We start from the raw sequence: 19304 nt of genomic DNA, 5'->3' as shown, positions 1-19304 counted from the left end.
GTCCTCCGACGCGCCCGCCTCCCCGCCGCCCTCCAAGCCAGGCCGGCCGGCGGGCCTCAGGAAAAGCCCCCGCCACAGGAAGCCCGTCCGCATCGTGCCCTCCACCAAGCGCACCGACGCCACCGTCGCCAAGCAGCTGCTGCAGCGCGCCAAGAAAGGGGCGCAGAAGCGGCTGGAGAAGGAAGCCGTGGCCATCGGGGGGGCGGCGGCGGCGGCGGACCACGGGATCAGGAAGACGCAGCTGAAGAACATCCGGCAGTTCATCATGCCGGTGGTCAGCACCGTCTCCCTCCGCATCATCAAAACGCCCAAGCGCTTCATCGAAGACGAGGGCAACTTCGGACCCCCGCCGCCCCACATGAAGATCGCGCGGTTAGAGCCCGCCCCCTCGTCCATCTCGACGTCCGCCCAGCCCGCCTCCTCCGCCTCCTCTTCCCCCTCTCCTGCACTGGTCTCCTCTTCGCCCGCTGCGACCGGCGCCGCCGTTCAGATGGACTCCCTCCCCCCCCCTCCGCCGCCTCCTGCCCCTCTTCTCCCCACGGCTCCGTCAACAGCTGCCAGTCTGCACAACAACCACAACAACAACACCAACAACAACAACAGCAGCGCCGCCGCCAACGGCAACGGGCGCTTCAGCAGCAGCGCGGCGTCCTGCGGCTCGAGCGCCGTGTCGCAGCATTCCTCGCAGCTCTCCTCCGCCGAGTCGTCCAGGTCCAGCAGCCCCAGCCTGGACGACTCGTCGTGCGACTCGCAGGCGTCGGAGGCCACGCACGCCGCGTCGGAGCCCGAGGATTGCTCGCCGCCCTCGCGGGGCGAGAGGGAGGCCGGCTCGCCGCGGCCGCCCTCCCCTCCCTCCGAGCCGGAGCGAGCGGCGGCGGAGAGGAGCCGGCGGGGGCGGCGAGGGCACGGGGTCGCCCGGGGCAACCAGGGCCAGAGGGCGAGAGAACCGCTCGCCCCCGCCGGGGCCAAAAAGCCCATCATCAGCCCGCAGACGGGCGTCCTCATGTCCTCCTCTGCGCTCGTGAACTCCCAGCACGCTTCGTCCGCGGCCTCCTCCTCTTCGTCGCCGCCGCCTCCCACCCTGCTCACGCCGCCGCAGCCTCCCCAGTCGGCGTCCTCCAACGCGGCCGCGATCGGCGACCACCACTCGCAGTCGCCGTGGATGACTCACCCCGCCCCCCCGTTCCTGTCCGGGCCGCCGGCGCTGTCCGGCTTGTCGGACAAGCGGAGCCGCTCGATCCTGAGGGAGCCCACCTTCCGCTGGACCTCCCTGTCCCACCCCGAGCAGCAGTACTTCTCCTCCGCCAAGTACGCCAAGGAGGGCCTCATCCGCAAGCCCATATTTGACAACTTCCGTCCTCCCCCTCTCACGGCCGAAGACGTGGGGCTTTCGCCCCACGGCGCCGGCGGAGCGGGGGGAGCCGCGCCGCTGGCGTTCCCGGCGCCGGGCGGCGGGGCGGGAGCGGGCGCCCGTCTGTTCGCCCCGCACCACCGGCACGCCCACCACCACCACCAGCAGCAGCAGCATCCCTCGGCGTCCCGCTTCGACGCGCCGCCGCCGCGCCACCCGAAGCGCAGCCCGCTGCTCCGCGCGCCGCGCTTCACGCCCAGCGAGGCCCACTCACGGATATTCGAGTCGGTCACGTTGCACTCGTCTTCTGGCAGCAGCCCCGCCGGCTCGCTCTCCCCGCACCAGACGTCGTCCGGCTCCGGCCGAAGCTCGCGGCGCAGGAGGCGACCGGTCTCGGGGATCCTCCGCGGCCATCCGCGGTCCCCTTCCCACTCGATGACCAGACGCAGCAGCCAGATGGGGGGCCCCGTGTCGATGGGCAAAGGCCCCTCTGAGATGTCCGTGCTGACGGGCTCCGTCCCCTGCGGTAATCCCGGCTCTTTGCCGGGGGCTTCTGCAAGTCCACTAGCCACTAGTGCCTTAACTCCTCCTTTCAGCACCTTCTCCACGATCTCCATGGGTCTGGCCCCGCAAGGGACGCCCGACAGCAGGAGAGCGGCGGCCGGGAACCCGGCGCCGTCGTCGACCGCGTCGTCCGCTCCTTCCCCACTGTTTCCACTCTTTCCTTCCAGCGCCCAGGACACGGGGCGAGGAGCCGGGAAAGGGGGTAAAGAAAAAACCTTGTTGGCACCCCAGGAACCGGCTCAAAAGGAAAAAGAAAGGGATTGCGAGAAGAACCGCGAGAAAGAGAAGGAAAACAAGAGGGACGGGAGGAAGGATTCGGAAAAAAGAAGTAAGGCGTCGACGCCGGACGACTCGCCCGACGCGCCTCCCGGCCCGTTTGCCGCGGACGGGAGGGACTCCGAAGACGCTCTCCTTCTGTCCGTTGCTCCCAAAAAGGCGCCGGGGAGAAAAAAATCCACGTCGGTCGAAGCCGTTTCCGACGCCGCTTCCTCGGAGGCGCGCGGGCCCCATTCCGCCGCCGCTCCCTCGTCCGGCGCCAAAGGACGTCCATCGAAGAAAAACAGGCCCTCGGAGAAAGGGGCCGAGACGGAGGACGGGGAGAAGGAGAAGGAGAAGCAAAGTGCGCCCAGCCAGCCGACCGCGAGCCTCCCAGGGCAGCAGCAGCAGCAGCAGCCGCCGCCGCCGCCGGGCAGACAACAGCTCCCCGTCTCCTCGCTCGGTTCAATGTTGGCGCAGGCGGAGAAGCAGCCGGCGACCGACAAGCGGGTCGTCGGACTGCTGAAGAAGGCCAAGGCGCAGCTCTTTGAGATAAAGAAGAGCAAACTAAAGCCCGCGGAGCCGCCGAAGGGCCAGGTCAGTTTGTTTTTCTCCTTGTGTCTTTTTCTCCGCATCGTGATGTTGTGTCTCCTCTATGGAGGACTCAAAATGACTTAAGTATAAATAAATAAATGCATGAATAAATATAGGAATAAATAAATAAATTCTTAAATAAATTCTTAAATAAATAAATGTATAAATAAATGTCTTTATTTAATGATGTCCTGTTGAGTTATAACTTATATTTATTAATTTCTGTATTTATTTCTGTATTTATACATTTATTCTTGTATTTATTTATATATACATTTATTTAAGCATTTATTTATTTATTCCTGTATTTATTTATATATTTATTTAAGCATTTATTTATTCTTGTATTTATTCATGCATTTATTTATTTATACTTAAGTCATTTTAAGTCCTCCATACTCCTCAACAAAGCTCCTCTGTCTCTCTCTCTTTCATTGTAAAGCCACAAGCGAGTGACTCGTGCACGAACACTATGACTATTTGCTATTAATAGAAATGTGTGTTTGTGTTCGACATGAAACTTGATAATAAGAAAGTCCTGCGGAGGGTGTTACTCGAGGGGAATTCGGCGAGCCCTCATGCGTTATGCACACGGCACCACCGGCTGTTTCTTTTGAAACCACTTCCAGAATACACTCATCTCGTTCTTTTGTTGAATCTAAACATTCGGTGGTTATGGGTCATTGTACATTTTCAAAGAAAGAAATTAAAAAAAAGTCCCTTTCCTACTTGAACTGATCAGAGCCTCAGGCCAACATTTAATCCATCATCCTCATCATCCTCATTGTTCTTATGCATTGGACAGAGATAATAGTTTGATTTGGTTTCCTGAAACTTTAACAAGAAATTAAATACACAGCCATGTATGATTGTCTGTTTTTGTTATTATTTTTCTGAAGCATGCTCTTCAAATACATAAATATCGTTTACCTGTTTGTGTTTGTGTGCTTGTGAGCAGGGTCAAGAGAGCGACTCGTCGGAGGCCTCGGTCCGCGGTCCGCGCATCAAGCATGTCTGTCGTCGTGCAGCCGTGGCTCTCGGCCGCAATCGGGCCGTGTTCCCTGACGACATGCCCACACTTAGTGCCTTGCCCTGGGAGGAGAGAGAGAAGATCCTATCTTCCATGGGGAATGATGGTGAGTCACGCTCGACGCACCTCTCATTGGACTGGCATGTGGATGACGACCTCCTGGCTGTCGCTGACATTCAACCTCGTTTGCTGCTGCTACAAAGAAATGTCCCCTGGGGATGAATAGAGTATCTATCCATCCATCTATCCATCCATCTATCCATCTATCCATCCATCTATCTATCCATATATCTCTCCATCTATCCATATATCTATATATCTATCCATCTATCTACCCATCTATACATATATCCATATATCTATCCATCTACCGATCTATAATCTACCCATCCATGCATCTAGCCATCTATCCATCTATCCATCCATCTATCTATCCATATATCTATCCATCTATCCATATATCTATATATCTATCCATCCATCCATCTATCCATCTATCTACCCATCTATACATATATCCATATATCTATCCATCTAGCCATCTATCCATCCATCCATCTATCCATCCATCTATCCATCTATCCATCCATCCATCTAGCCATCTATCCATCCATCCATCTACCCATCCATCTATCCATCCATCCATCTACCCATCCATCTACCCATCCATCTATCCATCCATCTATCCATCCATCTATCCATCCATCCATCTACCTATCCATCCATCTATCCATCTACCCATCCATCCATCTACCCATCCATCTATCCATCCATCTATCCATCCATCTACCCATCCATCTATCCATCCTTCCAGCCTTCCATCCATCCATTCATCCATCTGTTTGTCTAGTCTTTTAATCTGAGTTCTGTGTTTTAGACGAGCTCCTAGACATTTCATATTCTATTCTATGTGACCGTATAATATATTTTGTGAAAGTGAAAGTGTTTCTTTCCATGCTGTCAGCATCCCGTCCAACCGCGTGTGAGTAATAACGAGCGGCCCGCGCCATGTCTCTCTCTCTCTCTTTACAGATAAGTCATCAGTAGCAGGCTCCGAGGAGGCGGAGCCTCAGTCGCCTCCCTCAAAGCCACGGGAGACGCGGCAAAAGGCCGCTCAAGAAGCTCCTCCCAAGAAGGGGCGTCGGTCGCGACGCTGCGGCCAATGCCCGGGCTGCCAGATTCCGGAAGATTGCGGCGCCTGCACCAACTGTCTGGACAAGCCTAAATTTGGAGGAAGAAACATTAAAAAGCAATGCTGCAAGTGAGTCGGAGACGATGAGCTGTTTGCTGCAATATATTATTTCTATTATTATTATTTTTTTAATGTCTTTTTTTATTTGGAAATATTGACAGGTACATAACACAGTAAACATGTACTTTAACTGATTTCTCCATTATTTTTTATCTTTTTGTTGACATATACAAACAGATAACAAACCCACCTACCTAGAGTACAGGAAAATAAAGGCATAAAAATAGATAAAAAGAGGTCACCTCATTTTGCCGAGCCAGACGTCTACACATGTACATAAACACACACATATCTGGTACATCTGTGTGTACACACACCTGCATCACTCTACAGAGTAGATACACAGTCGTTACTCTTCGAATATACTAGACAGTCTTGAATAACATTTTTTTTCTTATCACAAATTAATTTCTTTTGGAATTTTGAAAGAACCGACTGTTTTTTTGTCTCCAGGATGAGGAAGTGCCAGAACTTGCAGTGGATGCCCTCGAAGATGTTCCTCCAGAAGCAAAGCAAATGCAAGAAGGACAAGAGAAAGAACAAGTCGTCCGACAGGAAGGAGGGTTTCATTCCGGTTAAAGGTCCGGCCTCGGAGTCGGGCTCCAAACCCACCGCCGCGCCACAAAAGGAGGAGCCTGCCCGCAAAAAGAGCGAAACTCCTCCCCTGAAGCTGGGAGAGGAGAAGTCGAAGCAATCTTCTCCGGCCCTCGCATCGTCCCCCGCCTCGGTGGAACCCCTGCAGGCGCCCGGCACAGCCGCCGCCGCTCAGTCTCCGGCTCACACGCCGGACGCCAAACCGCTCTTTTCGGTCGCGGGCGGCGCCGGCAAGAAGGCGCACAAACCGCCGCACTCTGCCGCGCCGACCTCTTCCTCGTCGTCCTCGTCGTCGTCCTCTTCCACTTCCTCGTCTTCTTCGTCCTCGTCATCTTCCTCTCCGTCGTCCTCGGCCCAGAATTCGCCCTCGCAGTCGACGCAATCTCACCAGCCGTCGCATCAGCATCAGCATCAGCATCGGCCTCTCACCGGTCCGGCGCCTTCGAAAAAAGACGCTTCGCCCAAGATCTCCCTGAGCGAGCCCAAGAAGAAGCCCCTGCAGCACTCGTCACAGCAGCAGAGCTCAACCACCACTGTTTCAGATATAGGTACCAAAAAAACTGGTTGCTCGCGTATTAAAGTCATAATGAATCTGTAGTCAGGGTTTGTACGGTCATGGAAAACCTGGAAAAGTCATAGAATTTGAAAATGGTTATTTCCAGGTCTGTAAAAGTCCGTGGAAAAATATTGTAATCATGAAAGTTTGGGAAAAGTCATGGCAATTTGTTATATTCACATGTTCAGTTACGCTGAGTTTGAAATAATTAATAGGTTTTTAAAAGAAAAAAGTTTAAAATATAAGCAGGCGCACGCTCTCATACTCTCTACGAGTGAACGCACCGTAACTGAAAAGTTTGGTAGCCATAGCAACAGTGGCTCAGGGATAATCCACTGCCGTGTATAGACCGAGATTTCACAAAATGTTTGGTCATGGATATTTTGGGTTAAAAGTCCTGGAAATCCATTTGGTCAACATGTGTATGAACCCTGTGTAGTTTATACTCTATTGTTATTTGATTGTTAATGTCCCGTCTTTTTTTTATTTCCACAGTTGAATCAAAACCGTTGAAGAAGCCAACGTCTCGCTCTATTCCTCCCTCTCCGAAACAGAGACCAAAAGACAAAGTAAGAAGTAGTCCAGTTTCTTTTAAACATTTTTAATTCCTACATCATTCTCATGAATAATTTGTGATATCCCACCTCCTCTCTCGCTCTCCTGTGATTCAACACCAGAAGCCGCTGACCACTCAGCCCCCTGGCAGCAGTACTTTAAACTGGCTAAGCACTCCCTCGACTAGGGGCCAGGCGAAGTCCAGAGCGCCCTGCGACGGAGTGCATCGTATCCGAGTGGATATCAAGAGGGACCTCGACGTGGAGAAGGTGTGGGAGGCGGGCGGCCTCAGCCTGCTCACCTCTGTGCCCGTCACGCCCCGGGTGCTCTGCTTCCTGTGCGCCAGCAGCGGAAATGTTGAGGTAAAAAAAAGATGGTCATGTTTTTTTTGTTTTTAAAACTTTTTTTTGGGTGCATTTTCAACAAAACTGAGCAATTCATAAGATTTTAAATAAATAAATAAACACAACAAAACAAACAGCATACAGTCAAAACAGTAGTATCAGTATCCATAGTCCAGCCACAGCGAGTACAAATGCCAATCTCTACGTACACTACCGTTCAAAAGTTTGGGGTTACTTAGAAATGTCTTATTTTTCAAAGTAAAGCACTCTTTTTTTCAATGAAGATAACATTAAATTAATCAGAAATACACTTTATACATAGTTAATGTGGTAAATTACTATTTTTAATTAAATCTCTACATCGGTGTGTAGAGGCCCATCTCCAGTGTTCTGATGGTACATTGTGTTATCGCCTTAGAAGACTAACGGAGGGGTAGAAAACCCTTTTTATGTGAGCGCAGCTGAAAACAGTTATGCTGCCGAGAGAAGCTATAAAACTGACCTTCCTTTGAGCCACAAGAAGAACGACATAAATATTTCATGTAAAAAAAGTTTTCATAGAAAAACACGAAATTGTCTGGGTGACCCCAAACTTTTGAACGGTAGTGTGCATGAACATCTATATCAACAAATGCCCACACACACACACACACACACACACACACTCACAGACAACCATCCACATCCACATGAGTACACATTAAATGATGTAAGCAGTAAATATAAAATGTGGTCATTGTTTTGAAAATGTGTATTTCAAATTGTGTTGTCAAAAGCTCAACCTATATTCTAACAGTCTCTGTCTTTCTCCCACATGCACTTCTCTTTGTGTGTGTGTTTGTTTGTGTAGTTTGTCTTCTGCCAGGTGTGCTGTGAGCCCTTCCATCTCTTCTGCCTGGGGGAGTCGGAGCGCCCCCTCCAGGAGCAGTTTGAGAACTGGTGTTGTCGACGATGCCGGTTCTGTCAGGCGTGTGGCCGCCAGCACCAGAAAACTAAAGTAAGCCGCCCGGTCCAGTTCTGTTGGCGTGTGAGTTGTGCACAAAGTGCGCTCAGTGGGGCGTGACAGTGTGTTGGATCTTCCGCAGAAAGACGCCAACACACGGCACTTCGTTGGCGAGTAAACGAGTGCAATAGATGATCCTAATGCCGAGGAGCACACGTTGTCTTTGTCCTCGAGGCCGAGCACTCGTATGGAGGGCATTGCCTTCCTAAAAATACATTTGTAAAGCTTTTGAAGCCGGCATGTTGACGTCCCTTCTTCTTCTTCTTCTTGTTCTCGTTCTCTTTCTTGTTCTTGTCCTTCTCGTTCTTCTTCTTGTTCTCGTTCTCTTTCTTGTTCTTTTTCTTGTCCTTCTCCTTCTTGTTCTTGTTCTTCTTCTTCTTATCCTTATTATCCCTCTCCCTCTTCTTCTTCTTCTTCTTCTCGTTCTTGTTCTTTTTCTTGTTCTTGTCCTTCTTCTTCTTGTTCTTTTTCTTGTCCTTCTCGTTCTTTTTCTTGTTCTTGTCCTTCTCCTTCTTGTTCTTTTTCTTGTCCTTCTCCTTCTTGTCCTTCTCCTTCTTGTTCTTGTTCTTCTCCTTCTTTTTCTTGTCTTTTTCCTTCTTGTGTTTTGTTCTTGTTCTTGTCATTGTCCTTCTCCTTCTCCTTCTGCTTCTTGTCCTGCTTCTTCTTCTTCTTGTTTTTCTTCTTGTTTTTGATCTTCTTGATCTTGTTCTTCTAGTTCTTCTTCTTCGTCCCTTTGCTGGCGCATTGCTGGTGTTTTTGATACTAATTATTGGCACATTACTGCCAAGTGGAATAGTGTGACACCCATTAGTGTGTGGGTATTGCGTCACCTGAAAGCGGATGCGAGTGCAGGTTGACGAGGACAAACAAAACTATTGCACCGTTGTGTATTTATGGCCTGAAAACAAACTTCAGAAACACGTCGTTCTTCTGTTTTACAACTTTTATTGAACAAGTTCTCGGTTAAAACCACCATACGTTGTGTTGTCTTCAGCCTGCTTACTGCAACCTCTCGTTCACACACACCCCGCTCTTAAAGAGACAGCGCCCCGCTCTTAAAGAGACAGCGCCCCTGTCTGAAAGAGACTGCGCCCCGCTCTTAAAGAGACAGCGCCCCTGTCTTAAAGAGACAGCGCCCCTCTCTTAAAGAGACAGCGCCCCTGTCTGAAAGAGACTGCGCCCCGCTCTTAAAGAGACAGCGCCCCTCTCTTAAAGAGACAGCGCCCCTGTCTGAAAGAGACTGCGCCCCGCTCTTAAAGAGACAGCGCCCCTGTCTTAAAGAGCCAGCGCCCCTGTCTTAAAGAGCCAGCGCCCCTGTCTTAAAGAGACTGCGCCCCTCTCTTAAAGAGACAGCGCTCTCTTCCAAAGGGACAACAAGCACTTTCTTCCCTTCACAGTTAGTATGTGCACAACACATGAGTTACCTTACACACACATCAAAGTAAAGTATAAGAAATGGAAACAGTTTTATTATATCGGTAAGATATGGGACATAACATATTTCAGGGTGCTACACCAGACAAATAGAGAACACGTCACTTTTATTTTCAGTACGTAGGGATGGCTGTTGTGTCTCTGTTTGTTGGTCACGAACATCCTTATGTTTCCTCTTTTTCATACGTAAATAATCTAATCCCTCTTGTTGCCTCTTGTCGCTGTAGCAGCAGCTGCTCGAGTGCGATAAGTGCCGTAACAGCTATCACCCGGAGTGCCTGGGTCCCAACCACCCGACGAGACCCACCAAGAAGAAGAGAGTCTGGGTAGGGATACCTTCGCTCACTCCTCTTCACCCTCACACAACTTTAGCATTGAAAGCATGAACACATTTTACTCCTCACTGTGTCACCTTGCACGTTTTTTGCACCTCGTTTACAGGTTTCTTTCTTCTCAGGTGTGCACCAAATGTGTGCGTTGTAAGAGCTGCGGAGCCACGAAACCCGGGAAGTCCTGGGACGCCCAGTGGTCCCACGACTTCTCCATGTGTCACGACTGTGCCAAACTCTTTGCTAAAGGTAAGCAGGTGGAATCCAAAATGCCGTTTCCCCCTGAAGGAGTCAGTACATCTCCACCAATGGTATTGTTTCCGAGATGAAATGAGAATATATTTTTTTTAAGAATATGACGTGTATTTCGAAGACTCCCATCAGTAACATATAAAGGGGGCGGGGCATTTAAAATGACAACGTTTGATAACACCAAGGTTCGTACGTTCATGGAAAACCTGGAAAAGTCATGGAATTTTAAAATATTTACTTCCAGGCCTGAAAAAGTCCTGAAAAAAATAATTCCAAAAGTTTTGGAAAAGTCATGGAAATGTGTCATATTCATATGTTCATTCACGCTGAGTTTTAAATAATGAATATACTTTTAAAAGAATGACGCTCGACATATAAGCCGGCATTCGCTCTTTCGTAAATGCACATTTTTCGCGCTGCAAGTGAACGCACCTCAACTGAAAAGACACAAATGTTTATTCTTTTAATCAAACCGCTGTCTCTCATTCATTTGTGTCATTTAAGGTTATATTCTGTATGCTTTGGCATTCTCATTGTTAGTTTAAATACGACATTTTCTCACTTTTTCCCGTATGCACTGAGATTTCACAAAATGTTTGGTCCAGGAAATTTGGTTTAAAGTCCTGGAAAAGTCCTGGAAGCCCATTGGTCAGCACGTGTATGAACCGTGAATCACCGTACCGTTCACCATCTCCTCTCTTAGGAAACTTCTGCCCACTGTGCGACAAGTGCTACGACGACGACGACTACGACAGCAAGATGATGGAGTGTGTCCGCTGCAACCATTGGGTCCATGCCAAGTGTGAGAATCTGACAGGTCGGTAGACTTCCAATAGAAATCCAGGTAGAAGATCATATTCAAACACAATGTCTCAGTGGAGCGTTGTAATTAGCATTCGACAGCACCTGTCACTCCTCAGTTGTCGGTGCCGCTGACTGACGGGCCGTCCTGTGAGTGTTGTCATGCCGATGAGAGATGATGAAATATCTTCTTTTTTTAAAAAATGGGAGCAATGATCACCTGTCATACCTTCGCTGACCCCCCCCCCGCAGATGAAATGTACGAGCTGCTATCGAAGCTGCCGGAGAGCGTCGTCTACACCTGCACCAAATGCACCGAGCGCCACCCGGCCGAGTGGAGGACGGCGCTGGAGAGAGAGCTTCAGGGATGCGTCCGCCACGTCCTCACCGCGCTGCTCAACTCACGCACGTCCTCACACCTGCTCCGCTACAAGCAGGTGAGACGCTCCTGCTGCTGCTGCTGCTTGTTGTTGTTTTTCTTGTTATTCTTGTTATTCCTGTTCTTCTTCTTCGTCCTTCTTCCTTTTCTTCTTCTGCTTCTTTCTTCTTCCTGCATCCTTCTTCTTCTTCCTGCTTCCTTCTCTCTTCTTCTTCTTCCTGCTTCCTTCTATCTTCTTCTTCTCTTCTTCTTCTTCTTCTTCTTTAGCTTCTTCTTCCTTCTTCTTCTTCTTCTTCTTCTTCTTTAGCTTCTTCTTCTTCTTCCTGCTTCCTTCTTCTTCTTTTTCTTCTTCTTCTTCTTTAGCTTCTTCTTCCTTCTTCCTCTTCTTCTTCTTCCTGCTTCCTTCTCTCTTCTTCTTCCTGCTTCCTTCTATCTTCTTCTTCCTGCTTCCTTCTATCTTCTTCTTCTTCTTCTTCTTCTTCTTCTTCTTTAGCTTCTTCTTCCTTCTTCCTCTTCTTCTTCTTCTTCCTGCTTCCTTCTATATTCTTTTTCCTGCTTCCTTCTATCTTCTTCTTCTTCTTCTTTAGTTTCTTCTTCCTTCTTCCTCTTTTTCTTCTTCTTCCTGCTTCCTTCTATCTTCTTTTTCTTCTTCTTCTTCTTCCTCTTCTTCTTCTTCTTCTTCTTCTTCTTCTTCTTCTGTGGTGTCGGTGCAGTATGCCGTGTTTTGAACTCAAAGCACGCTTCATTCCTTTAACGCATCGTAGTGAACTGCATTCATGTATCCAGAGTAAACACTGAGCACACAGACCAGTTCAGCAACAGTCACATCATGAACACGAGGGTGAGATCTTTACCGGCTGTAACTCTCTGACAGGCGGTGAAGCCTCCGGAGCTGAACCCAGAGACGGAGGAAAGTCTTCCATCCCGTCGCTCTCCGGAGGGCCCGGATCCTCCTGTCCTGACGGAGGTTCCCTCCGTGGCTCCCACCGACTCTCCTCCAGATCTCGAGTCCGTGGACAAAAAGATGGATCGCGGTCGCTACAGCTCAGTGGTAAGTCTGTTCATATTTCAAGCCGTGTCTCCGTAGTTCAGACAAACTAAACCTGGGGTAGTTTCAAGAGCGCATAGGAGAGGTGTGTTGTCCTCTGTATGAGTAGTTCTCAACCTTTTTTGAGTTATGTACCCCCCCTGTGAAATACCTTTTTCAGCCCAGTACCCCCTGACCAGTGCAAAGCATTTTGGGGAGGAAAGAATTATTGAATACGCAGCATTATGGGCCATATAATATTTAATATATACAATTCAATTTATGAACGTACGCTTATATTTTATTGAATATTTATTTAATAATTATTTTGCTCATTTTAAATATGTTTATAACAAATCTCACGTACCCCCTCAAGGGCCTTCACGTCCCCCCAGGGGTACACGCGCCCCCATTTGAGAACCACTGGCTCTATATTTGAGCTAAATTACTTCATGTTTGTGTGTATTTTACCTTGGAGTTATGAGAGGATGGGAGGGATCTATGCAAGCTACCCATAGGTAAACCTTCCCTCAACATGAGGAAGTTTGCATATGGTATTTAAAAGAAATAATGTCCTTAAAGCATTGTTATAGTAAATATTGTATGTGTCCTCGTCTTGCATCGAAGTCAGCCCTGTGCTGTTTAACTGGTTTCCACCAGTGTTCATCATCATGTCACTGTTTTAACAATCACAATATCTATGTATATGTGTGTGTGTGTGTGCGCTCCTCATTCCTCTACCAGCTGGAGTTCAGTGATGACATCACGCGAATCATTCAGACGGCCATCAACAGCGACGGTGGCCAGCCCGAAAGCAGGAAAGCCAACAGCATGGTCAAGTCTTTCTTTATTCGGGTAAGAAACCTCAAGTCAACTCAGTCCCGTCAGCGATACTGCACAACTAAATTACAGTCAATTCCACAACGGTCGTGTCAGCTGGTTTATGTTGCGACGGCTGACGTGCAAAACTTCATCGAATGTTCTTCTGTTTTCAGCAAATGGACCGAATCTTCCCCTGGTTCAAAGTGAAAGAGTCCCGGCTTTGGGAGAGGCAAAAAGTCTCCGCCAAGTGAGTGTCTATCTTACTGTAATGTGACGTTATTATCATTTTTTTTTAATGAAGGAGATTTTTGTAATCGCTGTTGCAGTCTACATAACAGTTGGCTTTAACCCTCTTGTTACCTTTCGGGTCAATTTGACCCCATTCAATGTTTAATGTCGGTGTTCCTTGGGGTCAATTTGACCCCAGGCTGTTTTTCACTGTCAAACATATAAGAAATATCAACTTTTTTATATATTTAAAGGGCTATTTAGGTAGTCAACAAACAAACATAAAGTACCTCACACTTAAACTTGGGAAACAATATTAATTCTAATAATTTTCTGGAGGTTTTAATTGCTGGGGTCAAATTGACCCCGAGGGTAAAATATGTTAGTAAATGTAAAGGTAACAGGAGGGTTAAAAGTGCAGCTATGACATCAGTCGTACTGGACATAAGTTGAAAGTCGATAGTTAAGTTCTCTCAATCTTAGTAGCGTTGTGGAGTGTGTGTGATGTGCCGTTATTTGTCAAACTCGCAGTGCAAGTTTGCGTTTGTAAATCAGAGAGAAGAAAATCCCAAAAGTAATACGCGCGTAATGCGAACCCGTCTTAAAAAGCTTCGGTCGGGAGATCTGCAGAACGTCCGGGTCTATAATTACTAAAAATGAGGAGTAAGATGTGGTTTTTCTGGGAGAAGCTCCACAGTATCATCATCTGTATATAGGAGGAAAACCAGAAAGTAGGGAACTAATATTTATAAAATGCGTGGTTGACTGTACCACCGACTTCTGGGTACAGTCAGAAATAACAGCCACCGTGGGACCATCAGGATTTCATGATTGTCACTTTATCTTTTTTTTTAACGGTTCAGGATATCCAGTGTTGATGTTCAGTTTTGGTAATCCCAACGTACATGCTTTCCAAGATCCCAGAGACGTAAGGATTTAGGTTCCGAGTGGATCGATTTAAGTGGTTTTCTTTCCACCGGCCCTTATCGCAGGACAATGACTGATCTTAAAGGCTCTAATTAAGACTTAAAGCTGCAGTAATGAAATTGATTCCCCGGTTGCTCTGCTTTAATGAGCCCACTGGACAGCTTAGTTGTCACTTTAAGATGCACACGCTCAGAATAACACTGATTGATGTGAATATTAGAACATGTGCTGAAAAGATGAAGTTAAAATGTGTGTATGCACTTTATAAACTGGAGAATACAGGGTTGATGGAAGCGACTCCTCTTGGCTGCAGTCGAACGTATTCATGGAGGATAAGCGGCGCTATTTCATCGTGCACGTTCATTTACATCACTGATTACTAATGAAATAATTCACGCTGTTCACAGTGATGACAGGCATATTATTTGACATTCTTAAAACGGATAATCCGCTGCTTGAAAGCCCTCTGTTTATGTGAACCCTTTCGCCTTGTAATTGAATGCTCTGGTTTCACTGCTCTGTGTATTGAGCTCCTTTCACTCATTCATTATCTCTTTTAGTCCCTCGCTCACTTTTTATTTAGACATCGGCTCCCCCCCCCCCATCCGTCCATTTGCTCTGCTCGGTCCTCCGGGCATTGTGGGAGGCGAACCCACAGCGGCGTCGCGTTTCACTCGTCGGCTCTGTGATACATTTTCGCGGTCCAATTGTGGTGAACTTGTCAGTTTGGTCTGTTGCTCTGTGTCAGTGCTGCAGCCCGGGAAACCAACGGGCCATCCGGTGGATGATGTGGTCGTCACTGGAGGGATGATTGTTTTTTTTTTTCAGCTGCCTCTGCTGTCTTGTTAACAGGGTTCTTACGGTCATGGAAAACCTGGAAAAGTCATGGAATTTAAAAAAGATGGTTATTTCCAGACCTGGAAAAGTCCTTGAAATATTATTTTTTCATCACAATTCTTTTGGAAAAGTCATGGAAATTTGTTATATTCACAATTAATATGTTTTTAAAAGAATAAAATTAATTTAAAAATGTAAAAAATAGAATTCCAAAAAATAATAATAATACTATAAAAGAAAAAAGAATATAAAATAAATTGCGTATTACTTTTGGGATTTTCTTCTCTCTGATATGGAATTTTAAAAATGGTTATTTCCTAAAATAAAATTAGGACATGTTTTTCGAAAAGCCATGAACATTTCTTTTATTCACAATTAATATGTTTTTAAAAGAATGACGCTCAAAATATAAGCCAGTACACGCTCTCATAGTCACGGCGCAATTTAGTTTTTTTTCCGCGCTGCGAGTGAACGCACCGTAACTGCAAAGTTTGGTTGCCGTAGCAACAGTAACTCAGGGATAATCCACTATCATTTATACCCCGAGATTTCACAACATGTTTGGTCATGGAAATTTGGTTTAAAGTCATCGAAATCCACGAGTCAACATGTGCATGATGGACCCTGTATTAAAGTATGAGACATCACATCATACACATTGTCCAGCCCTTGTTTGACTTGGCAAAACTCAAATTTGGCAAAGCTCCTTGAGTGTGATTATTTATTACTGCTCACGTACGACTTTTTATGTTGGTTTATTTTGGGGAATAAATCCTGAAATTCTCACAAGCATCACTTAAAATGTTACCCAGAGCTGCTCTCGTTAACTCTTTCTGCGCACACACACACCCTCTCTGAAAAGCATATATAGCACATATAACACGACACTCAGGAGTGGAAAATTACTATTTTATTTATTTATTTATTTTGATTTGTAAATGCAATCTATTCATTGTTATCCTTATTTCCTCTCTTCTTTTTTTCTGTTGTTGAAAAAAAAAAAAGTGAGTTAAAAAAAATCAATAAAATGTTCCCCGATCATTGTTAGGATATCAATTGACCGTGCCGTTGTTTTCCGCAGCAGTGGGCTTCTCCCGAATGCCGTGCTGCCTCCGTCTCTGGACCACAACTACGCCCAGTGGCAGGAGAGGCAGGAGCTCTCCCGCGCCGAGCTCCCCCACCTCATGAAGAAGATCATCCCAGCTCCTCGGCCCAAGACCCCCGGCGAACCGGATTCTCCAACCTCCCCTCTTCCTCTTCCTCCATCTCTACCCCCGCCGCCCCCACTCCTTCCCGGTAAGAGCAATCTGCTAAATATTGGTATTATTGTTATTATCTTTAATTAAAAGCGACCATGTACAGTTCAAACATAAATGTCACTATTTAATTACACCGTACCAGATTGCAGCTACACAGCTAATTTGCATCTGTAGACCCTTGACAGACCATAATAAATATAAAACAATAACAAACAGTACAGGATAAGACACACTACAGTATATGTGGTGAGAAGAACACAAAATACACACAATGTGAAGCTACAGTACAGCACATTAAGAGTAAGTACTACATACTATTAAAAGTAAGTAATACAAATCATTAAAAGTAAGTGATACATACTATTAAATGTAAGTAATAAAAACCATTAAAGGTAAGTATATATGCACAAATACTTACACGCACACTGATTTTGCTTCATCGTAGTCACTTTACTGGTTTTCTCATAAATTCAGGGTCCGTACGGTTCATGGAAAACCTGGAAAAGTCATGGAATTATAAAATAGTTATTTCCAGGCCTGTAAGAGTCCTTGAAAAAAAAGGAAATCCCAAAAGTTTTGCAAAAGTCATGGAAATGTGTTTACATTCATTCATTTACGTTGTGTATATATATATATATATATATAAATATACTGTATGCTTTTAAATTGTAATTGTTAGTTTGAATACAACATTTTCTCACTTTTTCATGTCTACACCTCGAGATTTCACAAAATGTTTGGTCATGGAAATTTGGCTTTTAAAGTCCTGGAAATCCATTAATGTGAAATAAAAATGTGTGTGAACCCTGCAAATTGCTCTCTTCAGACCGCGACGACAGCCCGGAGCTCCCTCCTCCGCCGGGCATCGGCGACAACCGGCAATGTGTCCTGTGTCTGAAGTACGGAGACGAGAACACCAACGTGAGTCAGGAAACTTGCTCCCGACTCTCTTTAACAACTTTATTCATAAGGCGATTCTTAACGTACTTCCATCTTATCTGTGGAAGGTAATTTATCAGAAGGCCTACTCTCGCTATTTGTCCCGAACGTCCGTCTAGAAATGGGGAAAAGGGCTTTTAGGTTTGCTGCTGGCTTGGAATTTACTTTTGAAAAAGAATAGACGTGAAGAGTTGGAGGAAGGTTCATCTGGTTGGAGATATTTTTTTGACTGAGGTATGTGAGCCTGTGTGAACTGGGATTTGATGACTTGAGTCTAAGTTTTGGTTTTACTCATGTTGTGATCTAAAAAAATATTTATCTTTTTTTATTGTCTGTCACTGTTTTATGTTATATGTCTGAAACTTTCTTTTATTGTGCTGTTTAATCTCAGTGAGGCCTTTCCTGGTTAAATAAATAAAATAAATAGAATAAATAAAATATATAGAATAAATAAATAAAATAAGAATAAAAATAATACTAATTACAAAAATATGACTTTGCACCACTCGTAACACGTCAGTTTTGTTTCAGGAGGGCGGCAGGCTGCTGTACATCGGGCAGAACGAGTGGACCCATGTGAACTGCGCCCTGTGGTCCGCTGAAGTGTTTGAGGACGACGACGGCTCTCTGAAGAATGTTCACATGGCTGTTCTCAGGGGGAAACAGCTGGTAAGATACGGTGACCGTCGCAGGTTCCCACTCTCTTATTCAATAGACGGATGTTCATTTACAACCTGTACTTTTTTTATTCAGCGCTGCGAGAAGTGTCAAAAGCCCGGCGCCACGGTTGGCTGCTGCCTCACGTCCTGCACCAGCAACTATCACTTCATGTGCGCACGCCAGTGCCACTGCGTCTTCCTGGAGGACAAGAAAGTCTATTGTCCAAAGCACAGGGACCTCATCAAGGGAGAAGTAAGAACGTTTAAAAAAAAAATGTATTATATAGTCAAAAAGCTTGTTAATACATTTAGATTGCAGTCACCTTTAAACGTATGTTACTGTGTATGTGTCTTGTATAGAGGAACTATACAACACATGCCAGGCCAGGAGCTGCTACTTGACGATCGCACTTTTATCTTCAACCTTTCGTTATTGTTTCTCCAGGTGGTGTCTGGGTTCGAGGTGACTCGCAGGATCCTCGTGGACCTGGAGGGCCTCCGTCTCAGGAGGAAGTGGCTGGCAGGACTGGAGCCTGAAAACGTCCACATGATGATAGGTATGTCGATCCTGGCTCAACGTTGGTTGATAAACAACTTTTTCTCCCAGTGTCTAGAATGCTGATTTCCACCGCTGTCATTGCAGGCTCCATGACCATCGAATGTTTGGGGATACTGGCTGAACTCTCAGACTGCAAGCGCAAACTGTTCCCTGTAGGATACCAGTGAGTTTACAGCTTTTTATTAGTTTGTTTGACCTTTCCACCCCAAGTCCTCTCTAAGACCATTATTACTCTCGGCTGGAGGAAACTGAAATTGCAAACTGGAAAAAAAATGATCTCCTCCCGCAGGTGTTCGAGGGTGTACTGGAGTACCTCGGATGCTCGAAAGCGCTGCGTGTACACCTGTAAGATCCTGGTGTGTCACCCTCCCGTGGTAGAGTCCGACCTGAAGAACATGATGGCTCTGGAGGAGAATCGCACGATAGCACACAGCCCACCTTCCATAGCAGGTACACGACAGACGATGGTGTTACACGTGTGTGGCGGCAATGGATCGCTCTCTCAGATCGTTTAGTTAATTTATTTACTAAGGGAATTGCGCATTAATGAACATTTTCAGTTTCAACCTTAATGTAAATGTGTCAGTTATCTAGAGAGTTAGGTGAGGTAAGGACGTTTACTGTCTTTGTAAAAACAAAATGAAGTACAGCAGTGACAGGTAAAAACATGTATACACACATTAAGACAGGTCATTTTAATTTCAAACAATACATTTATAAATAAATACAAAATAAATATAACATAAAACACAGG

At 46.3% G+C, this 19304-nt stretch overlaps 1 protein-coding gene across 4 annotated transcripts in view; it reads left to right on the top strand.

Moving 5' to 3' along the window:
* kmt2a (lysine (K)-specific methyltransferase 2A) overlaps window positions 1-19304 on the top strand; it is a 49220-nt gene that overhangs the window by 12730 nt on the left and 17186 nt on the right. For 2 of the 4 annotated variants that reach the window (XM_056441556.1, XM_056441554.1), the window contains exons 3-23: window positions 1-2767; window positions 3723-3900; window positions 4827-5055; window positions 5500-6188; window positions 6692-6765; window positions 6874-7113; window positions 7946-8092; window positions 9760-9858; window positions 9990-10110; window positions 10817-10930; window positions 11167-11351; window positions 12168-12344; window positions 13065-13175; window positions 13316-13389; window positions 16216-16430; window positions 17220-17314; window positions 17864-18001; window positions 18086-18244; window positions 18437-18548; window positions 18635-18713; window positions 18840-19000. The exon at window positions 1-2767 is cut by the window's left edge and continues 649 nt beyond it. In XM_056441556.1, coding sequence (XP_056297531.1) covers window positions 1-2767; window positions 3723-3900; window positions 4827-5055; window positions 5500-6188; window positions 6692-6765; window positions 6874-7113; window positions 7946-8092; window positions 9760-9858; window positions 9990-10110; window positions 10817-10930; window positions 11167-11351; window positions 12168-12344; window positions 13065-13175; window positions 13316-13389; window positions 16216-16430; window positions 17220-17314; window positions 17864-18001; window positions 18086-18244; window positions 18437-18548; window positions 18635-18713; window positions 18840-19000 — 6164 coding nt within the window. The remainder of the gene's footprint in view (window positions 2768-3722; window positions 3901-4826; window positions 5056-5499; window positions 6189-6691; window positions 6766-6873; window positions 7114-7945; window positions 8093-9759; window positions 9859-9989; window positions 10111-10816; window positions 10931-11166; window positions 11352-12167; window positions 12345-13064; window positions 13176-13315; window positions 13390-16215; window positions 16431-17219; window positions 17315-17863; window positions 18002-18085; window positions 18245-18436; window positions 18549-18634; window positions 18714-18839; window positions 19001-19304) is intronic. The other 2 variants (XM_056441557.1, XM_056441558.1) reach the window with 2 other exon arrangements.

This window comes from Pseudoliparis swirei, chromosome 20 (assembly GCF_029220125.1).
Source record: "Pseudoliparis swirei isolate HS2019 ecotype Mariana Trench chromosome 20, NWPU_hadal_v1, whole genome shotgun sequence".
Taxonomy (NCBI): Eukaryota; Metazoa; Chordata; class Actinopteri; order Perciformes; family Liparidae; genus Pseudoliparis; species Pseudoliparis swirei.
The sequence above is the reverse complement of the archived record's forward strand: the minus strand, read 5'-3'. Positions and strand labels throughout refer to the sequence as shown.